Here is a 20,191-nt window from a genome sequence, read left to right as displayed (position 1 = left end):
AGAAAAAGAAAAGAATCCACGTAAGAAAACAGTGTAAAACGAACAAAATAACTGAAATATTCAGTTAAACAAATTATTCACACTGCATAATACAGTCAATAACTAGTTGACATAAATCACGAAATCCTCGTGCTCAATTCATGAGCACATGTAAAAACCCGGCAAAATGTGAAAAACAATTAATTATCAACAAAATAATACAAGAAAAGATTTCTGAATGAAGTAGAAATGATCAATTATACAATTCATCCATTTCAAACCCAAATCCACCATGCAGAATTGAACAAAAAGTCCAAATTTAAAGCCAATAAAAAATGGCGATCTGCACAGTGTGAAAAGTAAGAAGAGTTACGGTTCTTGATTTCCGGTTAGGTTACATTGTACTATGTTTAACCTCATCTGTTTTCAGTTAGAGAGGTGCCCAAATTCCGGCACTTGAAGATTTCTGGAGAAGCTGACCCACCTAGAAAGGTATAGCTAGGGATAGCAGGATTGTATTTATGACATTAAAATTTATTACCAAATATACCGAAAATATGAAAACTTAACAACTTTTTTCAAGTAATGTAATATACCAGTCGTGTTATTTTAATCAATATAAACTAATAATTGTAAAAAAAATACCGTATTGTACAACTTTTTTTTTCTACGTCGTCGTGGTTGACAGTCCCTTTAACGCACATGCATCAAGTCTTATTTTCCCAGAACTCAGCTCATATATTCCATACCTTTTTCTTGACTCTCTTGCCTGTGTCTGGGTCTTTCTCAATCCTGTCTACCTCAATCATGAAGTAGTCGTCAAGGCACAGCATGCGCGGCGCACTGCCCCCCTTCGACACTTCCTTATCCTGATAGGACAGAAAAACATCACGCATTAATTATTCCAGACTGAAACAACACTAGGGAAACCTGACTGAATGTCTTCAAACTGGCATTTATACAGGTGCCGATAAAGATTAAACTTCAAGGCAGTTAATTAAAAGTAATAATTATGAACTCCAAAATTATTGTCCAAATATATGATCTGCATGCTTAATGCACGTGAGAAGTGTTGTCCCAGACTAGCCTGTGTTGATGTGCAGAGCGCACAGGCTTATCAGGGACAACACTTTCCGTTTTATGGAATTTCATGGAATTTTCTGTTATAAGTGAGTCTTTTCTTAACAAATATCCCGTCTAGGCCGAAAATGTTGTCCCTGAATAGCCTATGCAGTCTGGTACGACACTGTATGCACATATAACTCGGGAGTGTGTGGTTCAATGTGCTTTAAAAAGATGACATTCACATCTACATTTCATGGGAATGACATATATGAAGTTTCAATTGCATCGTTTTAGACATATGGTGGTAGTTTAATCCACACAATTATAACATCTATACAGACAGAATAACCGACCAGACAACCAACACATAGCAACTCCTAAATGTCCATTACTGTTTAGAAAAATATTTCAGAGCCATTATTGAGTAATATTCCCAATGGAACAGTTTGTGTTTCTTCACACATAAAAAAAATCCCAATTTATCGTACTTATTTTTGTTCATTTAAAGAGATGAGAAATAGTCTATAAATCAAGACTTTTTAAGTTGTTACATCAATTTTACTATTAATGTTTGATATTAACAGGTTTATGTATGTTTTTTGGCAAATGTTAAAAACGTATATATAAAACAATATTTCTTCAAATTTAGAGTAAATTCCCATTTTGAAGAGAAAAAGACCTGATAAGCCCTGTACACTTATTTGCAGGGGTATATTAAACATATAATCTCTAGCTTGTGTATGTTGTTTACAGACTTCAAGATGTTGAACCTTAGAAAAGAACTAGTAAATCTTCAATAAAGAACCTCATACTTGACAAACCTATCTGTAAACTGTGATCAATGGAGTCTCATTTTGGGAAAACTGGGCTTAATTCATTTGCGTAAAGTGTTGTCCAAGATTGAGCTGTGTGGACACTTTCCGCTTTAATGGAATTTTTCGCTAAAAGGAAGTCTCTTCTAAACAAAACTCCAGTAAAGGCAGAAAGCGTCGCAGGCTAATCTGAGGTAACATGTTACACAATTGCATTAAGCCCAGTTTTCCCAGAACAAGTCTCAATATTTCACTGAATGTCTCACCTTGATCAGTTTGCTGACGTACGTCTTTCCAGACCCAGGCAGACCTCTCACTAGGACAACAATCTGCGGGGGTCGTGACATGCGACCGGGGGAACACAGGATATCTTCAATCTGTATGAAAACATGGTAGCTAATGCTAAGCTTCAGGGTAAAAATTAACTTAACAATTTCAGTATTATTATTCAATAAACACAAGAAACCGTCGGAGACAGGTGATGCTCCCCAAAGGTTTTTTTTGTCACAATATTGCACTATATATGCAGATTAAAGGAAAGGAGGGCATAGTAGTTGGGGGGACAATAATTTTTTTATAGAAAGGGCCATAACTCTGTAAAAAATCATCATAACCGGCTGATAATATGCACATCTCCTCTTGGTAGTGAAGCTTCCCATAAAGTTTCATTGAATTCCGGTCATTAGTTGCTGAGAAATAGCCCGGACAAAAATTGTGCACGGACGGACACACGGACAGATGAAGCGGCGACTATATGCTCCCCCCAAAAAAAAATTTGGGGGAGCATAATTAAGGGATATAGACAGCACTTGTCATGTATTTTGCTTATCCTGTTTCAAACTAAATTGTCTTTTAAAAACACATAACACTAAAATAACAAGCAAATTTGTTAAATGGCTATCCCCCACCAAATAAATTTTGTTTATGGATGGGTGAAAAACAACTTTGCTATTAAAAGACAGCCTGCATTAAAATGTGTGTGACCTTGACCTTGGCCTTAGGAACATGGGTCTTACTGCCTGATTACCATCAACAATTAGATCAGAACATTTGAGAATCCCTTGATGTATGTTAGAAACCTAACAAAATAAGGCATATTCAATCAGCATTTGTAACAATTGACCTCATTGAGTGACCTTGATCCTAAGTCTTCAGTATCACCTGTGACACACAGCTAGATAAAGGAGAACAAGTGTAGAGTGTTATAACATAATCCATTGATGCATAGTGAAGTAATGGCTAAATCGTGATAAATCATTAAATTTGTGATTTTTGATTCCAATGTGTGAATTTGACCTTGCCTCAAGGTTTATGTGTCTTGAATGTGACTCAGCCCCAGTTGATCGAGGACAACTGTGGTAATTATCATGACTCATATCTTATTTGAGATACAGGTAAATGCAGAAAAAATCCTATAAAACAAGGGCTGTTTGTAAAGCATGCATGCCCCCCATATGGGCTGTCAGTTGTAGTGGCAGCCATTGTGTGAATAAGTTTTATGGCACTGTGACCTTGACCTTTGACCTAGTGACCTGAAAATCAATAGGAGTCATCTGCGAGTCATGATCAATGTACCTATGAAGTTTCATGATCCTAGGCGTAAGCTTTCTTTTGTTATCATCCGGAAACCATTTTACTGAGTCAAGTCACCGTGACCTTGACCTTTGACCTAGTGACCTGAAAGTCAATAGGGGTCATATGCGAGTCATGATCAATGTACCTATGAAGTTTCATGATCCTAGGTGTAAGTGTTCTTGAGTTATTATCCGGAAACCATTTTTCTAAGCTGAGTCACCGTGACCTTGACCTTTGACCTAGTGACCTGAAAATCATTAGGGGTCATCTGCGAGTCATGATCAATGTACCTATGAAGTTTCATGATCCTAGGCATAAGCGTTCTTGAGTTAACATCCAGAAACCATTTTGCTATTTCGGGTCACCGTGACCTTGATCTTTGACCTAGTGACCTCAAAATCAATAGGGGTCATCTGCAAGTCATAATCAATGTACCTATGAAGTTTCATGATCCTAGGCATAAGCGTTCTTGAGTTATCATCCGGAAACCATTTTACGATTTCAGGTCACCGTGACCTTGACCTTTGACCTAGTGACCTGAAAATCAATAGGGGTCATCTGCGAGTCATGATCAATGTACCTATGAAGTTTCATGATCCTAGGCATAAGCATTCTTGAGTTATCATCCGTAAACCATTTTACTATTTCAGGTCACCGTGACCTTGACCTTTGACCTAGTGACCTCAAAATCAACAGGTGTCATCTGCTAGTCATGATCAATGTACCTATGAAGTTTCATGATCCTAGGCAAAAGCGTTTTTGAGTTATCATCCGGAAACCATTTACTATTTTGGGTCACCGTGACCTTTACCTTTGACCTAGTGACCTCAAAATCAATAGGGGTCATCTTCGAGTCATGATACCCCCGATCTTTTGATAGGGGGGGCATAACAAGAGCTGTCAGAGGACAGCGCGCTTGACTATTCGAGTGCTTTACAGTATAACGTAAGCCATCATGGGAAAATTGTTCATATTCAATAATTTATTAGACAATCTTTAAAAAAACAAAAAAACAAAAAAATTGGGGAGGGGGGGTGGGGGTAGGGGGGTTGAGAGGCGGGGTGGGGGTAGGGGGGTTGAGAGGGGGGTATAATGTGGGGTGTGGTCATTTATAAGACGATTTTTTAAAAATAAAAAAAGGAAAACACAAGAGATGTGTTCGTCAGAAACACAATGCCCCCTATTGCGCCGCTTTGAAAAAAAATTGACCTTTGACCTTGAAGGATGACCTTGACCTTGAACTTCCACCACTCAAAATGTGCAGCTTCATGAAAACGTTGCTTTGAATTATTTATTTTTACCTTTGACCTTGAAGGATGACCTTGACCTTGAGGGATGACCTTGACCTTCAACTTGCACCACTCAAAATGTGCAGCTTCATGATAACACCGCTTTGAAATATAAAAAAAATAATTGACCTTTGACCTTGAAGGATGACCTTGACCTTGAAGGATGACCTTGACCTTGAACTTCCACCACTCAAAATGTGCAGCTTCATGAGAACACCGCTTTAATTATTTTTTTTTTACCTTGAAGGATGACCTTGACCTTGAACTTCCACCACTCAAAATGTGCAACTTCATGAGATACACATGTATGCCAAATATCAAGTTGCTATCTTCAATATTGAAAAAGCTATGGCCAATGTTAAAGTTTTTGGACGGACAGACGCCTTATATTTGACATTTGACCTTGAAGAATGACCTTGACCTTGAACTTCCACCACTCAAAATGTGCAGCTTCATGAGATACACATGCATGCCAAATATCAAGTTGCTATCTTCAATATTGAAAAAGTTATGGCCAATGTTAAACACACATACTGACTGACGGACAGTTCAACTGCTATATGCCACCCTACTGGGGGCATAAAAAAAAAATTTGGGGGGGGGGGGGGGTGGGTGGGGGAGGGGGGTAGGGGGGGTTGAGAGGGGGGTATAATGTGGGGTGTGGTAATTTATTGGATGATCTTTCAAAAATAAAAAAAAAGGAGAAAAAAAAATAAAAATTGGGTGGGTGGGTGGGTGGGTGGGGGGGGGGGGGGCAGGGGTTCTGGGTTGGGGCGTGGGGTATTGTTTGGGTGGAATCCATTGTGGTATTCAGGTAAGTGTTGTTTTGTCAAAGTATTAATAAAATCTGATCATAAATAAAAAAGTTATGGCAATTTAAGCAAAATGCTAAATTATCTAACTATAAAAGGGGCCATAATTCTGTCAAAATGCTTGATTCAGTGGTCTGCTCTTGTTTATAGGTTGGGGTCATGTTGGTAAACAATTATTCAAAATATAAAAGCAATATGTCAAGGGACACAGGAAATATTTGGGGTAGTACGCAAACTTTAACATAGATTTATCAATAATATGCATATTCTAAGTATAAAAGGGGCAATAATTATGTCAAAATGCTTGATACAGTGGTCTGCTCTTGTTTATAGGTTGGGGTCATGTTGGTTAACAAGTATGCAAAATATGAAAGCAATATGTCAAGGGACATTGAAAATATTTGGGGTAGTACGCAAACTTTAACATTTGCACACTCACGGAAACGCCAACGGACACGTTAACGCTGGGGTGAGTAGGATAGCTCCACTGTATATATTTCATATATAATAGTCGAGCTAAAAAGCACCATAACACTGTTATTGACAAATGGTTTGCATCTTCATTTGACATGCATCAACCTCTTATCTATACATACATTTATACCAAGTTTCAATGAAATCTGCACCAGCAGTTCCAAGATGTTACAACAGACACAAACTTGTTCTAATTTTAAAGTCAATAAGATGTGTTTGTGAAACAATATATCCCCATATATTTGATTTTTGACCTTGAAGGATGACCTTGACCTTTCACCACTCAAAATGTGCAGCTCTTTGAGATACACATGCATGCCAAATATCAAGTTGCTATGTACAATATTGCAAAAGTTATGAAGAAGGTTAAAGTTTTGGTTAAAGTTTTGGGACACACACACACACACAGACACATACAATGACAGACAGGCCAAAAACAATATACCCCCGATCTAACGATCTGGGGGCATAAAAAAGGGCCATAACTTCATTATTTTCAAACAAAATGTGTCTGCCTTTGACGTGCATCATTCTCTTATCCATATATATGTACCCTATGTACCCCCAAAATGCGGGTTATCCCTTTACCGCTCAGAAGCATAATCAAAAAGGTTATATGCAACCAGCATAAAACCAGAACAGCCTGCAAGTTACCCACAGGCTGTTCAGGTATTATGCTGTTTGCTGCTCAAAATAACCTTAAGTTGGAAATGAAGCCTTTAAAACTTGAATAAAGCAATAAAGTTTTGTCATTTAATAAGATTCTCTAATGGACTAAAAATACATCCAAATCCGTATCTAAGTGGTAAAGGGTTACAACATCACAATGTGTTCCCTCACCTTGACAACCTCCAGCTTAGTCTCCATGGGTGGGGGCCCAGGAGGGGGTCCAGGAGGGGCTGCAGGGGGCTGGCTGAACTGGCTGCGACTGATGAAGGGGGATGGGAAACTCCTTAAATGTTACAAACGGTGCAATTAGCAAATAATACATATAAGTCTCTATTATGGTTATGGTTTTCATCCTCAAACTTTCAAGTTAATTATGAAGTTCCTTTTATTCAGCATCTGTATATGTTAGTTGAGCACCACAACTCAAGCATACAAGTTCATATTCCAGCATTATAATTACAAGCATTTCAATTGTGAACAAGATGTGTTTGAGAAACACAATGGTCCCCTATATGATGTTTGACCTTGAAGGATGACCTTGATCTTGACCCTTCACCACTCAAAATGTGCAGCTCCATGAGATACACATGCATTTCAAATATAAAATTGCTAGCTTCAATATTGCAGAAGTGACATTACATGAGCAATTTTGACCCATATCTTTGACCTTGAAGGATGACCTTGACCTTTCACCACTCAAAATGTGCAGCTCCATGAGATACACATGCATGCCAAATATCAAGTTGCTATCTTCAATATTGCAAAAGTACTCATAAAATAAGCGATTTTGGCCACATAATTTTGACCTCTGACCTTGAAGGATGACCTTGACCTTTCACCACTCAAAATGTGCAGCTTCATGAGATACACATGCATGCCAAATATCAAGTTGCTATCTTGAATATTGAAATACTGCAAAAGTGTACATTAAATGAGCGATTTTGACCCATATATTTGACCTTTGACCTTATAGGATGACCTTGACCTTTCACCACTCAAAATGTGCAGCTCCATGAGATACATATGCATGCCAAATATCAAGTAGCTGTCTTCAATATTGCAAAAGTTATTGCAAATGTTAAAGTTGGCGCAAACCAACCAACCAACCAACCAACAGACCAACAGACCTACCAACAGACAGGGCAATAACAATATGTCCCCCACTACTATAGTGGGGGACATAAAAAAACAACACAAGTATGGTTTGTATGTCCATATAGGTGAGATCAATATACTACTGATTAATAAGGTTTATTCACATTGACATTTTGAGATATCGATAAATATATGTGTGTTTTAACTGTATATGTAAAGGACAAAAAACAAAGTGTTCATCAATAAAATATTCTCACTGACTGTCTGTGTTCTATATGCACCAGTAATTTTCTAACCTTAACTTATTCATATATAGTAATAGGGTGTATTGTTCATGGAAATAAGCATCATTTTCCTATGTATGAACTGATTCCGTTTCCATAATTAAAAAAAAATTGTGGACAGGGCCTTTAAACTTATGAAATAATACTAACAGATAAAGTACTAGTATATCAAAAGTTCAAGTGCATCACATAGTGACTATTTGTAAAGGGTATACAAGTACCTTTCCATAGGTGGAGGTCTGTATCGCTCTTGGTCATCTGAAACATGTACACCATTATCAGGTAATATACATAACCAACCAAGCCTTAAACTAACAATTCCCCTCTGATAATTGTTTTTATGGTATTAGTAAAAGTATTATAGATACAGCATAATACAATGCTTCTGAAAAAAAAGTATTTTAGGCATACATTTATGTCATGAGTATTAAGCCCTTGACTGAATTTTTTCTCTTTCCCTGGAGCTCTGCAAACTTACAAGAATCCCTAGTTTTCTCCCAAGCTGCACCCCTACCTTGACGTGATGGTGGTGGTGCCCCGTGCATATAGCCTTGCTCAGACCTTGATGGCATATATCCCGGCTCACTGCGATCTTGGGAAAACCCGTCAGGGCGCTGTCCGGGCAGGTATCCAGTCTCACCCCTCTGACCGAACCTTCCCTCCAGCTTATCATGAGGGTAACTTATTTCCCCCTTTTCTCCCGCCCCTGGATTCCGAATGCTGGGACCGCCGGTACCGTGTGCGTAGTCAATGACTGCTGGTGCCTGGAACCGGCTGGTCTCCTCTGCCGGTTCCCCTGCTGTTGTCCGGTGCCCGTAGTCTATTGTCTCTGCGGGCCGGAATCCTGCCCTGTCCTCATCAGACGGGAGTGGTCGGTAGGCATCGAATCGGTCACGATCCTCGTACCGCCTGGGTGGAACATATTCATAATGAATACCAGGTGGCCAATTATAATTATAAATCCATTAAAAAATATACCTAGTTTTCAAAATAAGAAATGTGGTAAAATATCATTATAAGTCATATAAACATATTATATTTAGGGATTTAGACAAAACAAACAATGGCAAGGGGGTCTAAAAAAGTCAGGGTGGGTAAAGGTCATTCATTAGCTACAATTGTTTTAGTTTGATTTAGTACACTACTAAGACCTTAAAGTAGAATTTTTTAAAAGTAATTGTGAATATCATTATTTGACCAAGTTTTTGGATGAACTTGACCATGTGTTTTACAACAACTTTTTTTTAGCCAAATACTGTAAACAAGTTACATGAAGAAAGAAGAATAAAAGTGTTAATTTGAACAAAGTAAATTGTTGATTACAATACTAACAAGTATTGACTTCAATCCAATGCCTTCAACTGACCACTTTAAGAACTCAATGTGGTGATTTGATAATGACGAATCAAACAACAACCATCCCAAGGTCAACTTTCCCAACAAAACTTAATACATTTGCATAACATTTTTTTAGTGGTGAACTTCAGGGTTTTTTTCAATAAGGGCAAAAACACTTGTCTTTTTTTCAGGTGAAAAAAAAGCAAAACAAGAGGGCCTGAAAGGCCCAAAGTCGCTTACCTGAGATAACAAGATATTTTTGGGACAAATATTTTGACCAAGTTTCATGAAGATCGGAAAATGAATGTGGTCTCTAGAGTGTTAACAAGGTTTTACAATAGCCAAATAAGGAAAAATGCCCCGCCCCCTGGCAGTCATGTTATTCAACCAACCGGCATCATTTTTGAACTCTTTCAAGATATTATCGGGATGAATCTTCTGACCAAGTTTCATGAAGATCGGACAGTTAATGTGGCCTCTAGAGTGTTAACAAGATTTTACTAAAGTCATATAAGGAAAAATGCCCCGCCCCCTGGCAGCCATATTTTTCAACCAACCGGCATTTTTTTCACTCTTCCAAGATATTATCGGGATGAATCTTCTGACCAAGTTAATGTGGCCTCTAGAGTGTTAACAAGGTTTTACTAAAGCCATATATAGCCATATAAGGAACAAGAGGGCCCGAAAGGCCCAAAGTCGCTCACCTGAGATTCAAAGGAACTGACCTGTTCTGTGCAGCCCTAGATGTCATTAGAACAAAATGTGCTTACCAACTTTCATGACTAGTGAACACCCTAGCAGCCATGTTTTTTAAACAGACCAGAACCATTTTCATACACATCCAAGATATCATTTAAACAAATATACTGAAAAGTTTTATGAAGATCCATAAGTCCATTTAAGGAAAAATACCCCGCCCCCTGGCAGCCTTGTTTTTCAAGCAACCGGCATCATTTTTGAACTCGTCCAAGATATTATTGGGATGAATCTTCTGACCAAGTTTCATAAAGATCGGACAATAAATGTGGTCTCTAGAGTGTTAACAAGATTTTACTATAGCCATATATAACCATATAAGGAAAAATGCCCTGCCCCTTGGCAGCCATGTTTTTCAAGCAAACGTAACCATTTTCACACTCATCCAAGATATCATTGAGACCAATCTTCTGACCAAATTTCATGAAGATTGGACAATAAATGTGGCCTCTTGAGTGTTAACAAGGTTTTACTTTAGCCATATATAGCCATAAAAGAAAAATGCCCCGCCCCTTGGCAGCCATGTTTTTCAAGCAAATGTAACCATTTTCGAACTTATCCAAGATATCATTGAGACCAATCTTCTGACCAAATTTCATGAAGATTGGACAATAAATGTGGCCTCTAGAGTGTTAACAAGGTTTTAACAAGGGAGTTAACTACCAGTATTAGAAAGTATGTACAGGTTATCTTTCTAAAACAAATTTTTATAGTAAAATTCATTTAAATTAGTAATTACTTACCTGCTATATAATTGCTACTTACTCCGAAGGATCGTATTTTATCCGGAAGCTTTCTGTCCGAATCCCACACTTGTCATAAACCCGTCAGGTCAGGTCAGAACGGTCACGTAGTGCCGTGTTACCAAAACGTGATATTACCCAGAAACCATCACTCTTATTCCAAAAAACAATATGAAAATATTAGACGAAGAGCGGGGTGGGAGGTGGGACTTACCGATAGCAGGTAAGTAATTACTAATTAAAATGAATTTTACTATAAAAATTTGTTTTAATAGCTTAATTACGTTACCTGCTAATTGCTGACTTTGCAGCTGCGGCGGGAAGGTTCGCGAAAATCTCCCCATCACAGCGGAACCCATATCACGGGTTCTCAGCTAATCTTCGTTATTACGGTATTAACTTAATTAAGTGCAATATACCTATGCCGTAGAAGATACTACTGTTTGTGCAACCACAAGGGGGCCCAACAGATACAAGTTGTCCTGTTGGCACTCCAGAGAACGAAGATAAAAAGATGAAAAGGTGGTCTGATTCCTCAAGAAAGCAGCTTGAAGCACGTCAGAGAGTGGGGTATGATTAATATACGCCCACGAAGCCGACATTGCTCGTAATTCATGCGGTCTAATCTTAAAAAGGGATGAATCCCTTGATGAAAGAGAAGAGTAAGCCCTTTTTATAGTCGAGGCTACCCAACGGGAAATAGAAGCCGCAGACACATCGCCCCCCCCCTTTTAAGGGAATGAAGAGTCTCTTGCGAGAACCTCGAATAGACTTAACTCTACTAAGATAGAACTTCAAAGACCTGACAGGGCAGAGGAGTCTATCTTCATCTTCATTTCCACAAGTTCTAGAAAGACTTGGGACCTTGAAGGGTTTAGAAGCCATTGAGGGGAGTTGATTTTTAGCAAGGAATCCTGGCTGACACAACAAAGTGACGGAGCCATCGGAGGAATCAAAACGAAGATGGCTTTCTTCGATAGAAAGAGCATGAATTTCACTTCTACGTTTGGTTGAAGCCATGGTAAGAAGGAAAACGGTCTTCCAGGTTAGGAACTGTAAAGAAGCCTGATTAAGGGGTTCAAAGGGAGCTTTAATAAGCGATCCAAGAACACAAGCCAAATCCCATTTGGGGGTAAGAGAACGAGACACAGGACGTTTAAGTTCCATGGCTCGGATCAGTTCCGAAATGGCTGGGTCAGCACAGACTTGTGATGACTTACGAAAAGCCAAGGTATGCGAAAGCACAGATCTGTATCCTTTGATGGAGCTAAGAGAAAGTTTCTTATCATCAAAGAGATAGATTAGAAAATCTGCTATGCCTCTAGCAGAGGGATTGAGGGGATCAATTTTCCCTCGAACACACCAATTAGAGAAGAGTTTCCAGCGAGCATCATAGACTGCTCTGGTGGACTTTCTCCTTGCAGAGGCTACGAGCGTTGAAGTCCTGACAGAAAAGCGTTTCTTCTGCAGAGAATCTGCTGTTAGTGGAGCAGTTCGAAGGGAGTTAACGCCTGTTTCCAAAAGGAAATTATTGGGCAAGGAAGAGAGGATGAGGTCTCTCGGAAGCCTAAACATCTCAGACATAGACAACGCAGCATTGTGTGATAAACACTGCATAGTACGTGAAAGGTGTAACAACAAGGCACGGAGCTCCTCTGGGATTGAATCAGAGAGCTCCCAAACCAAGTCTAAGGCTGTGGCTGCCATGAGATCTAGCTGGTTAGCCAGACCTATGGAACGGTGTTCTCTCAGCTCCCAATTTTCCAACAGGGAAAGAGGGACTGCTGTATGGGTAGATGATGAAGGCATTGTAAGGGACAGCTTACTAATGTCAGCATCAGGAACCGGAAGTTTGGAAAGGTCCAAACCGGTAGAAGGGTCGGGTACCGGGGCCTTATAACTTTTACCGCCGTCCATCTGTTTAGGCTCCGTCAGCTCCTTAGGGGCTTTCCATGGAGATGGCGAAGGTTTATTGGCTGGCTCAAGTGACTGGAATACAGTCATTGTGGAAGAGCCAATAGGAAGGCGGAGATCCACTCGGGAAGTCGCCTTACTTATCCTGCCGGGCTCCTGTCTGCAGGCTACCTGTTCTGTAACGGTAACCACAGATCCTGTGGGAGACAAGGAAGGGCGGGGGCAGAAGTCCTCATCTAAGGTATTGAACATTAGTTCGTAAACCTGCTTGATAGAGGCCAAATAATAAAGTTCGGCCTCATTAGACTCCGCACCGCCTCAATCAAACCGTCTGCGGGAGCATCGGATTGATTGAAACCGGTGGATACAGAAGTAGGAATACTAGATTCATCCGCTTCTATCATGAGAGGATCGTTTTCCGGCACCATCAAAGATATAGCTGGTGAGTTAGGTCTATCAGAGATCAAGTCAGCAGACTCACTTTGAATACCAGCGGTCGCTGGTAAAGGATCAGTCGAAAAAGGGGCAAAGATTCCCGGCGACTGTTGGATCCACAAAGTATTGGGATTTGATGGTGTAGCGGCAGCCCGGGGTATACTTCTATGCAATGCGGAAGAGACCCGTGGGGCTGAAAAGGCAGCCAAAGTGATTAGGTTAACCCCTGTACCTGGAGCCTGATATGTATGCGAACTAGTGTTTGAATACAAATTATGCTCAGTGGTTATAGGAACGGCTGAAGTGTAGGTTGAGGCCAAAATAGAGGCCGACACACATGGAAGGGTGTCACTAGATTCCTCAGAGAAGGATCGCCTAGGGGACCTAGGAGTCCGAGAGCACCTAATAAAGGAAGGTCTATGTCCCTTATCCCTGCGATGCCGAGACACTGTTCGGCGGCGCTGGGAATGATGTTTCCTGATCGAACGTCTCCCAGAGCGCTGGCGTGATCGCTCTTTACGAGGCAATCTACGCCAAGAAACACTCGGTGAGTGTGAACGACGTCCACTCCGATAATGATGAGGGCTAGTTGAAGTAGACCATGAGTCATACGACGACGAGCCCGAGATGAAGGAGTAGCCGGAAACATCAGACACTACGCGTTTACGTCTGTGACTCACAGTAGAAACGCGACTGCGTCTACCTTTGTGGAGTACTGACAAGGTAGTGTCAACATCTACGGTGACCGGAACGGTATGTGGCACAGACCGGTACCCGGTGACCTGATCAGTCATAACATAACCGGTGAACAGACCCGTCAGGGACCAGACCGGGTGACCGGACCGGTCAATGACCGGACGGGTCATAGCATGACCAGTGACCAGTTGACCGGTGACAACACCGGTCATAGCATGACCGGTAACCGGACCGGTGAAGTCTCCGGACCGGTCAACTGGTCGTTCCCGATGAACGGACCGGTCAAATTTTGACCGGTGTCGTCACCGGGCAAGGACCGATGCACGGCATCTCCTGATGGCATGTGGTCGAGGTCGTGTGGGGAAAAGTCACGGCTATCCGAACTTTCCTGACTTTGACCTGAGCCATGCATGTTGCGTTTCCGGCTCTTGAATGGTCTACGCTTGATGGCCCAGGTATCTTCTGACCAATTCTCACAGAAAGGGCAGCAGTTGTCCTGGTTGCATCCGGCACACGAAAGGCAGCTATCATGGTTGTCCCAAGCTGCTCTAATGTGGCCACACGAACCACGTGTTTGAGGCATTTTTTGCCTTAAACAAACAAACAAAATCACAAAACAATACAGAAATATTCAGATATATATACGGAGAATATTTTAACACAATTCAAAACTTCTCTATTTCTGTAAAACAGAAGAATCCAGCGAAACAGAGCAACAATTAAGTAAACAACAAAAATGTTGGCCTTGTTAACGCTATCTGGAATAAGAGTGATGGTTTCTGGGTAATATCCGTTTTGGTTACACGGCACTATGTGACCGTTCTGACCTGACCTGACGGGTTTATGACAAGTGTGGGATTCGGACAGAAAGCTTCCGGATAAAATACCATCCTTTGGAGTAAGTAGCAATTAGATAGCAGGTAACGTAATTAAGCTATTAAAACATTAAACTGTTCACATGTTTTCACTACATACATATAGAGAAAACTGCCCCGCCGCCTGGCGGCCATGTTTTTTCACCGATCTGGACCATTTTCGAACTCATCCGAGATATCAATAAAACCAATGTTTTGACCAAGTTTCATGATGATTGGGCAAAAATTGTGACTTCTAGAGTGTTCACAAGGTTTCTCTATAGCCATATAAGGAATACTGCCCCGCCCCCTGGCAGCCATGTTTTTCAACGGACCGGAACCATTTTTGAACTCAACCAACATATCATTTAGACAAACATTTTGACAAAGTTACATGTAGATTGGACATCAAATGTGACTTCTACAGTGTTCACACGGTTTTTCTTTTTTTGACCTAGTGACCTAGTTTTTGACCCAGCATAACCCAGTTTCAAACTCAGTTGAGGTATCGATCGGACAAATGTTCTGACCAAGTTTCATGAAGATCGGATAATAAATGTGGCCTCTAGAGTGTTCACAAGGCAAAATGTTGACGACGGACGACGCACGACGGACAAAAGGCGATCACAAAAGCTCACCATGAGCACGTTGTGCTCAGGTGAGCTAAAAATGCCCCGCCCCTGGTGGCCATGTTTTTTAAGCAACCAAAACCATTTTCAAACTCATCCAAGATATCATTGGGACAAATTTTCTGACCAAGTTTCATGATGATCAGAAAATAAATGTGACCTCTAGAGTGTTAACAAGGTTTTACTACAGTCAATCTTGTGCTTGCAACAACTTGAATAAAGCGACTTTTGTCTTATGCGACCACTTTAAATCCTGCCTGAGCGTTTTAACTATATTTTCATATTGTATTAAGCGACTTTTGTCTTACGCGACCAGTGACTGCTGATTTTAGTGTATTTTGATGCCTGAGTCTTGAATTAAGGTAAATTGGTAAATCTGTTGACTGTTCAGGGACAAATCAGTGTTGATTGTTTATCTAAGCCAATAACATGAACGATTAACCTTTGTTTTGATTTCACACCAGCACGGAGCGTATATTGACTCATCTAGAGTCTGTTACACCAGCCATTTTCCTTTGTCTCGATGACCGGTTCTGACCGGTGTTAATGCTGACTGCGTATCAATTGTTGGTGTCGAATAATACAGTGAGGTATTGCCAACAGTCTACGGGTTAAAGAGTTTACTATCTGGGACGTAAAGTGAAAAATTTAATCGCCTATTTTATTGCAGAAACAATGCGCCGACGCAACAAACATTTTCACAGTGTTCTCGAGAGGTGTAAAAAATAAACTAATAATCGGTAACATGTAGCAAAAAAAGTGTAAATGTAAAAAATGTAAATATTATTATGCTGATTAATTAGTTTGGGTTAGCAAATTTTCCAATCAGGCGTGTTTATTTAGTTTTCAATCAAGGTGTTTTAATTATTTCCCCATGTACCATAATCGAGTCAGATATATATAAGCTTACATGCAGAAATTAAAATGTCAAAACGGAAAGTATTAACGTTAAATGAGAAAATTCGGGAATTGGAAGTGTCGAAGAGTAAAAGTGCACGTAAATTTAATCGCGAATGAGTTTGGAGTCAGAAAAACCCATTCTTCGTGCAAACCATTTACATTGTATTAAGAATTAGAGAGAACAACTATAACTTATTTTAAGTAAAAAATTGTTTTATTCATTTTATTTATATTTAGATTCATTTTATTACAAAAGCAGAAATCGCTGTGTCAAAAAGAGATAATCCGATATCTGGATTTAAAATCAAAGGTCCGCATTCATAACAAATGGCCTTTTTTTATTTAAAGACCATTTTATTAAGAGACCACTTTTGGTTACTCCCTTTAGTGGTCTCTAAATACAAGATTGACTGTATAGCCATATAAGCAAAAATGCCCCGCCCCAGTGGTGGCCATGTTTTTCAACCAACCAGCATCATTTTTGAACTCTTCCAAGATATTATTGGGATGAATCTTCAGACCGAGTTTCATGAAGATCGGACAGTAAATGTGGCCTCTAGAGTGTTACAAGATTTTACTATAGCCATATATAGCCATATAAGGAAAAATGCCCTGCCCCTTGGCAGCCATGTTTTTCAAGCAAACAGAACCATTTTCGAATTTCAAACTCATCCAAGATATCAATAAGACAAATCTTCTGACCATATTTCATGAAGATTGGACTATAAATGTGGCCTCTAGAGTGTTAACAAGGTTTTACTATAGCCATATAAGGAAAAATACCCCGCCCCTGGCGGCCATGTTTTTCAACCAAAGGGCATCATTTTTGAATTCTTCCAATGTATTATTGGGATGAATCTTCTGACCAAGTTTCATGAGGATAGGACAATAAATGTGGCCTCTAGAGTGTTAAAATGCCCGGCCCCTTGGCAGCCATGTTTTTGAAGCAAAGGTTACCATTTTCAACCTCATTCAAGATATCATTGGGACAAATCTTCTGACCAACTTTCATTAAGATCGGAAAATAAATGTGGCCTCTAGAGTGTTAACAAGGTTTTAATATAGCCATATATAGCCATATAAGGAAAATTGCCCCGCCCCTTGGCAGCCATGTTTTTCAAGCAAATGTAACCATTTTCGAACTCATCCAAGATATCATTGAGACCAATCTTCTGACCAAATTTCATGACGATTGGACAATAAATGTGGCCTGTAGAGTGTTAACAAGGCAAATGTTGACGCGGCACGACGCATGACGCACGACGGACAAAAGACGATCACAAAAGCTAACCATGAGCACGTTGTGCTCAGGTGAGCTAAAAAATTAAAGTTTGAAACTATTATTGTGACTGTTTAAAATTGATTTAATGATTAACCTGTGATGAAATGATTTCAAAGTTTTTTCCCCAAAATGGCCATTTATCGGGCTTAAACTTCCTAATTTCCAAGGCTAGGGCCTCTTCCTAGTTTCCAGATGAAATGAAATGCCCTGAATGTTGGTAAAGTAGTATGCAAATTATAAAAGCAATACATCAAGGAAAATATTTGAGGTGGTACACAAAATTTAATATTCCAGCGCTCACGCCGGGTTAAGTAGGATAGCTCCACTATATACATTTCATATATAATAGTCAAGCTAAAAATGTTCCCTTTTTTTTATAAAAAATAAAATCTCTCTTTTTCATAGAAACCGCTCTTGGGTTGATAGGTTCCACAAGGTAGGGTCCGCTTGCCCGAAACATGGGATTTTTGTTCATAGCCTAAGCATGATCCATAAGTATCGTCTTTACATGACAGTAATTAGAAACCCAATCCAAACAATGTGCATAGAAGAACTTTTTTCCCTTTCATTTGATTCATCTATACCTGTAGGGGTCATCATAGGGAGGTCTGCGGGCGTAGGGATCTCTGTAAGGGTCAGGCCTTGCATAGGGGTCCCTTCTATCATAGTAAGGGTCAGCTAGGTCGTAATACGGGTCCCGTACTGGGGCTCTGAAGCGGTCAAAGGGCTCCTCTGGACGTCTGTAGGGGTCCCTCCGATCCTGGTAATTGCCAAATGAAATTACAAAGTTTGCAACATTAGATGAGCTGGATTTGGGTATCAAAAACCAGGCCACATGACGTGAAACATTATTTATTGTAATTTTAGTCTTAATTTTTAAGATTGATCCAAAACAAAGTGCAAACAAAAATGGACCTTTTAGACATCATCATTTTGAGTACTGTGAAACCATTTATTTTCGTTGGCACAAAATTTCGCCCTTTTCATAAAAATGACTATTTCGTCCGCTTTTAAATTCGTCCATTTCTGGTTTTGAGAAAAAAACGTCCGATTTGTTTGTAATACATGTAATACGCAGTTGCGAAAAAATCGTACTGGGGAAAGAGAGGTGACACTTGGTAGTCACTTGCAGGAGGTGGGCCTTGTTTGGCATATGCCAATTAACAAGTCTGTTATTTTAGGTGATAGTAACTGTCCCTTATTATTTTATGTCAGTTTCACTTCTTTATATTGACACGTTCTTTGTTATGATGTCAGGTGTTGATCACACATCGTCATATTTTAATTGCGTTTAATAGTATTGTCTTTAATCCGGATTCGCCGCGTGTAGGCTGTATAATCAGCAACACCCCTGAAAAACACAATACACACAATGGGTAATAAAGTTGTTATCAATTAGCATAATCAACACTATTATACCTAAACAAAGTCGACGCATTCGATACAGCCTTATTGCATTCGCGTTTTACAGAAAATGTCAGTTGTCAGTACACTGTATAATGAACACCCCTTTGTGTCAAAACCGGATTTAACTTGAGTGTGAATAGTCGACTGTTTCATGTTCTTTGTATCAATACCATCTGTGTATCTGTATTATAAGTATACCAGTCAACAAACAAGGTGCGCGCTTACGCATATGGGTATTCGGACGTTCAAAAAATTGACCTACGGTTTAGCGTTCACGCCGTCGAACGCATTAAGCAATATAACTCGTTTTTTTTCACTATTTCTTTATTTGCAAAAAGTACTAGTGGCTTATAACTTACCTTGCAATCTTTTTTTCTCGCATTTTGCGAGTGTGCGAGTGTTAATTTCGAGCCCTGTGTATATGCGTGGATTACGCTGGATTTAAATGCCTCATGCCTACGGTAATTCAGTCTTATTTGTTTCAAATATGGGACATGATTGTTCGTTAGGATCTTGAATTTGTCCATCCGGCGAAGGACGAAAAAGGCGAAAATTAATGTCGGACGAATAATAATGGTTTCACAGTATCAAGTTTTCCAATTTGGAACTTAAGTCCACTCGTAAGAAAATCAAATCAAAATTCATATGTTCTTGTAATAAAAATAGCTTATAAAGGTCTATTAACAGTGTCTTTTTAACTATTTTGAGAATGGGGCCAGGTCCCTTTTGAATGAGAAAAATTGCTCCATTTTAACAAAAAATTGGGAAATCAATGTTGTTTTGCTAACAAATGCTTCAAAATTGAGAATAAGTGTTTTCAATGTTATATATTTATTTTCACTTACTAAGGTTCAACTTACAGAGCTGACTGGGGAGTAAACTAAATATTGAGATCTATATATAAACAAGAGATGTGTTCGTCAGAAACACAATGCCCCCTACTGCGCTGCTTTGAAAGAAAATTTCTATTTATCATTTGGCAGGTATAGAAATCATCTCCCTTTAAAGCTTATTACTTCCCTTGGATTTTGTCAGACAGACAAAAATGACCAAGTCAGACATCACTGACAACCAAGGCCTGTGGTTTATCAAAGAGATCATAGCCAGAGTTCATCATGTATCTATGGACATAAGTCCACAGGTATGTAATAAACCCTACCATTCACAAATTAGTACAGGAAAG

At 39.6% G+C, this 20,191-nt stretch overlaps 1 protein-coding gene across 1 annotated transcript in view; it reads right to left on the bottom strand.

Annotated features, from left to right (window-relative positions):
* The window catches only part of LOC127870837 (YLP motif-containing protein 1-like), an 83,438-nt gene that overhangs the window by 32,442 nt on the left and 30,805 nt on the right, over positions 1 to 20,191 (bottom strand). The window contains exons 8-13 of the mRNA XM_052413370.1: positions 18,186 to 18,361; positions 8,569 to 8,963; positions 8,276 to 8,312; positions 6,847 to 6,958; positions 2,123 to 2,233; positions 729 to 848 (exon numbers count right to left, since the gene is read on the bottom strand). Coding sequence (XP_052269330.1) covers positions 729 to 848; positions 2,123 to 2,233; positions 6,847 to 6,958; positions 8,276 to 8,312; positions 8,569 to 8,963; positions 18,186 to 18,361 — 951 coding nt within the window. The remainder of the gene's footprint in view (positions 1 to 728; positions 849 to 2,122; positions 2,234 to 6,846; positions 6,959 to 8,275; positions 8,313 to 8,568; positions 8,964 to 18,185; positions 18,362 to 20,191) is intronic.

This window comes from Dreissena polymorpha, chromosome 3 (genome assembly GCF_020536995.1).
Source record: "Dreissena polymorpha isolate Duluth1 chromosome 3, UMN_Dpol_1.0, whole genome shotgun sequence".
Classification (NCBI taxonomy): Eukaryota; Metazoa; Mollusca; class Bivalvia; order Myida; family Dreissenidae; genus Dreissena; species Dreissena polymorpha.
Note: the sequence above shows the minus strand (reverse complement) of the source record. Positions and strands in the feature narration are given on the sequence as shown.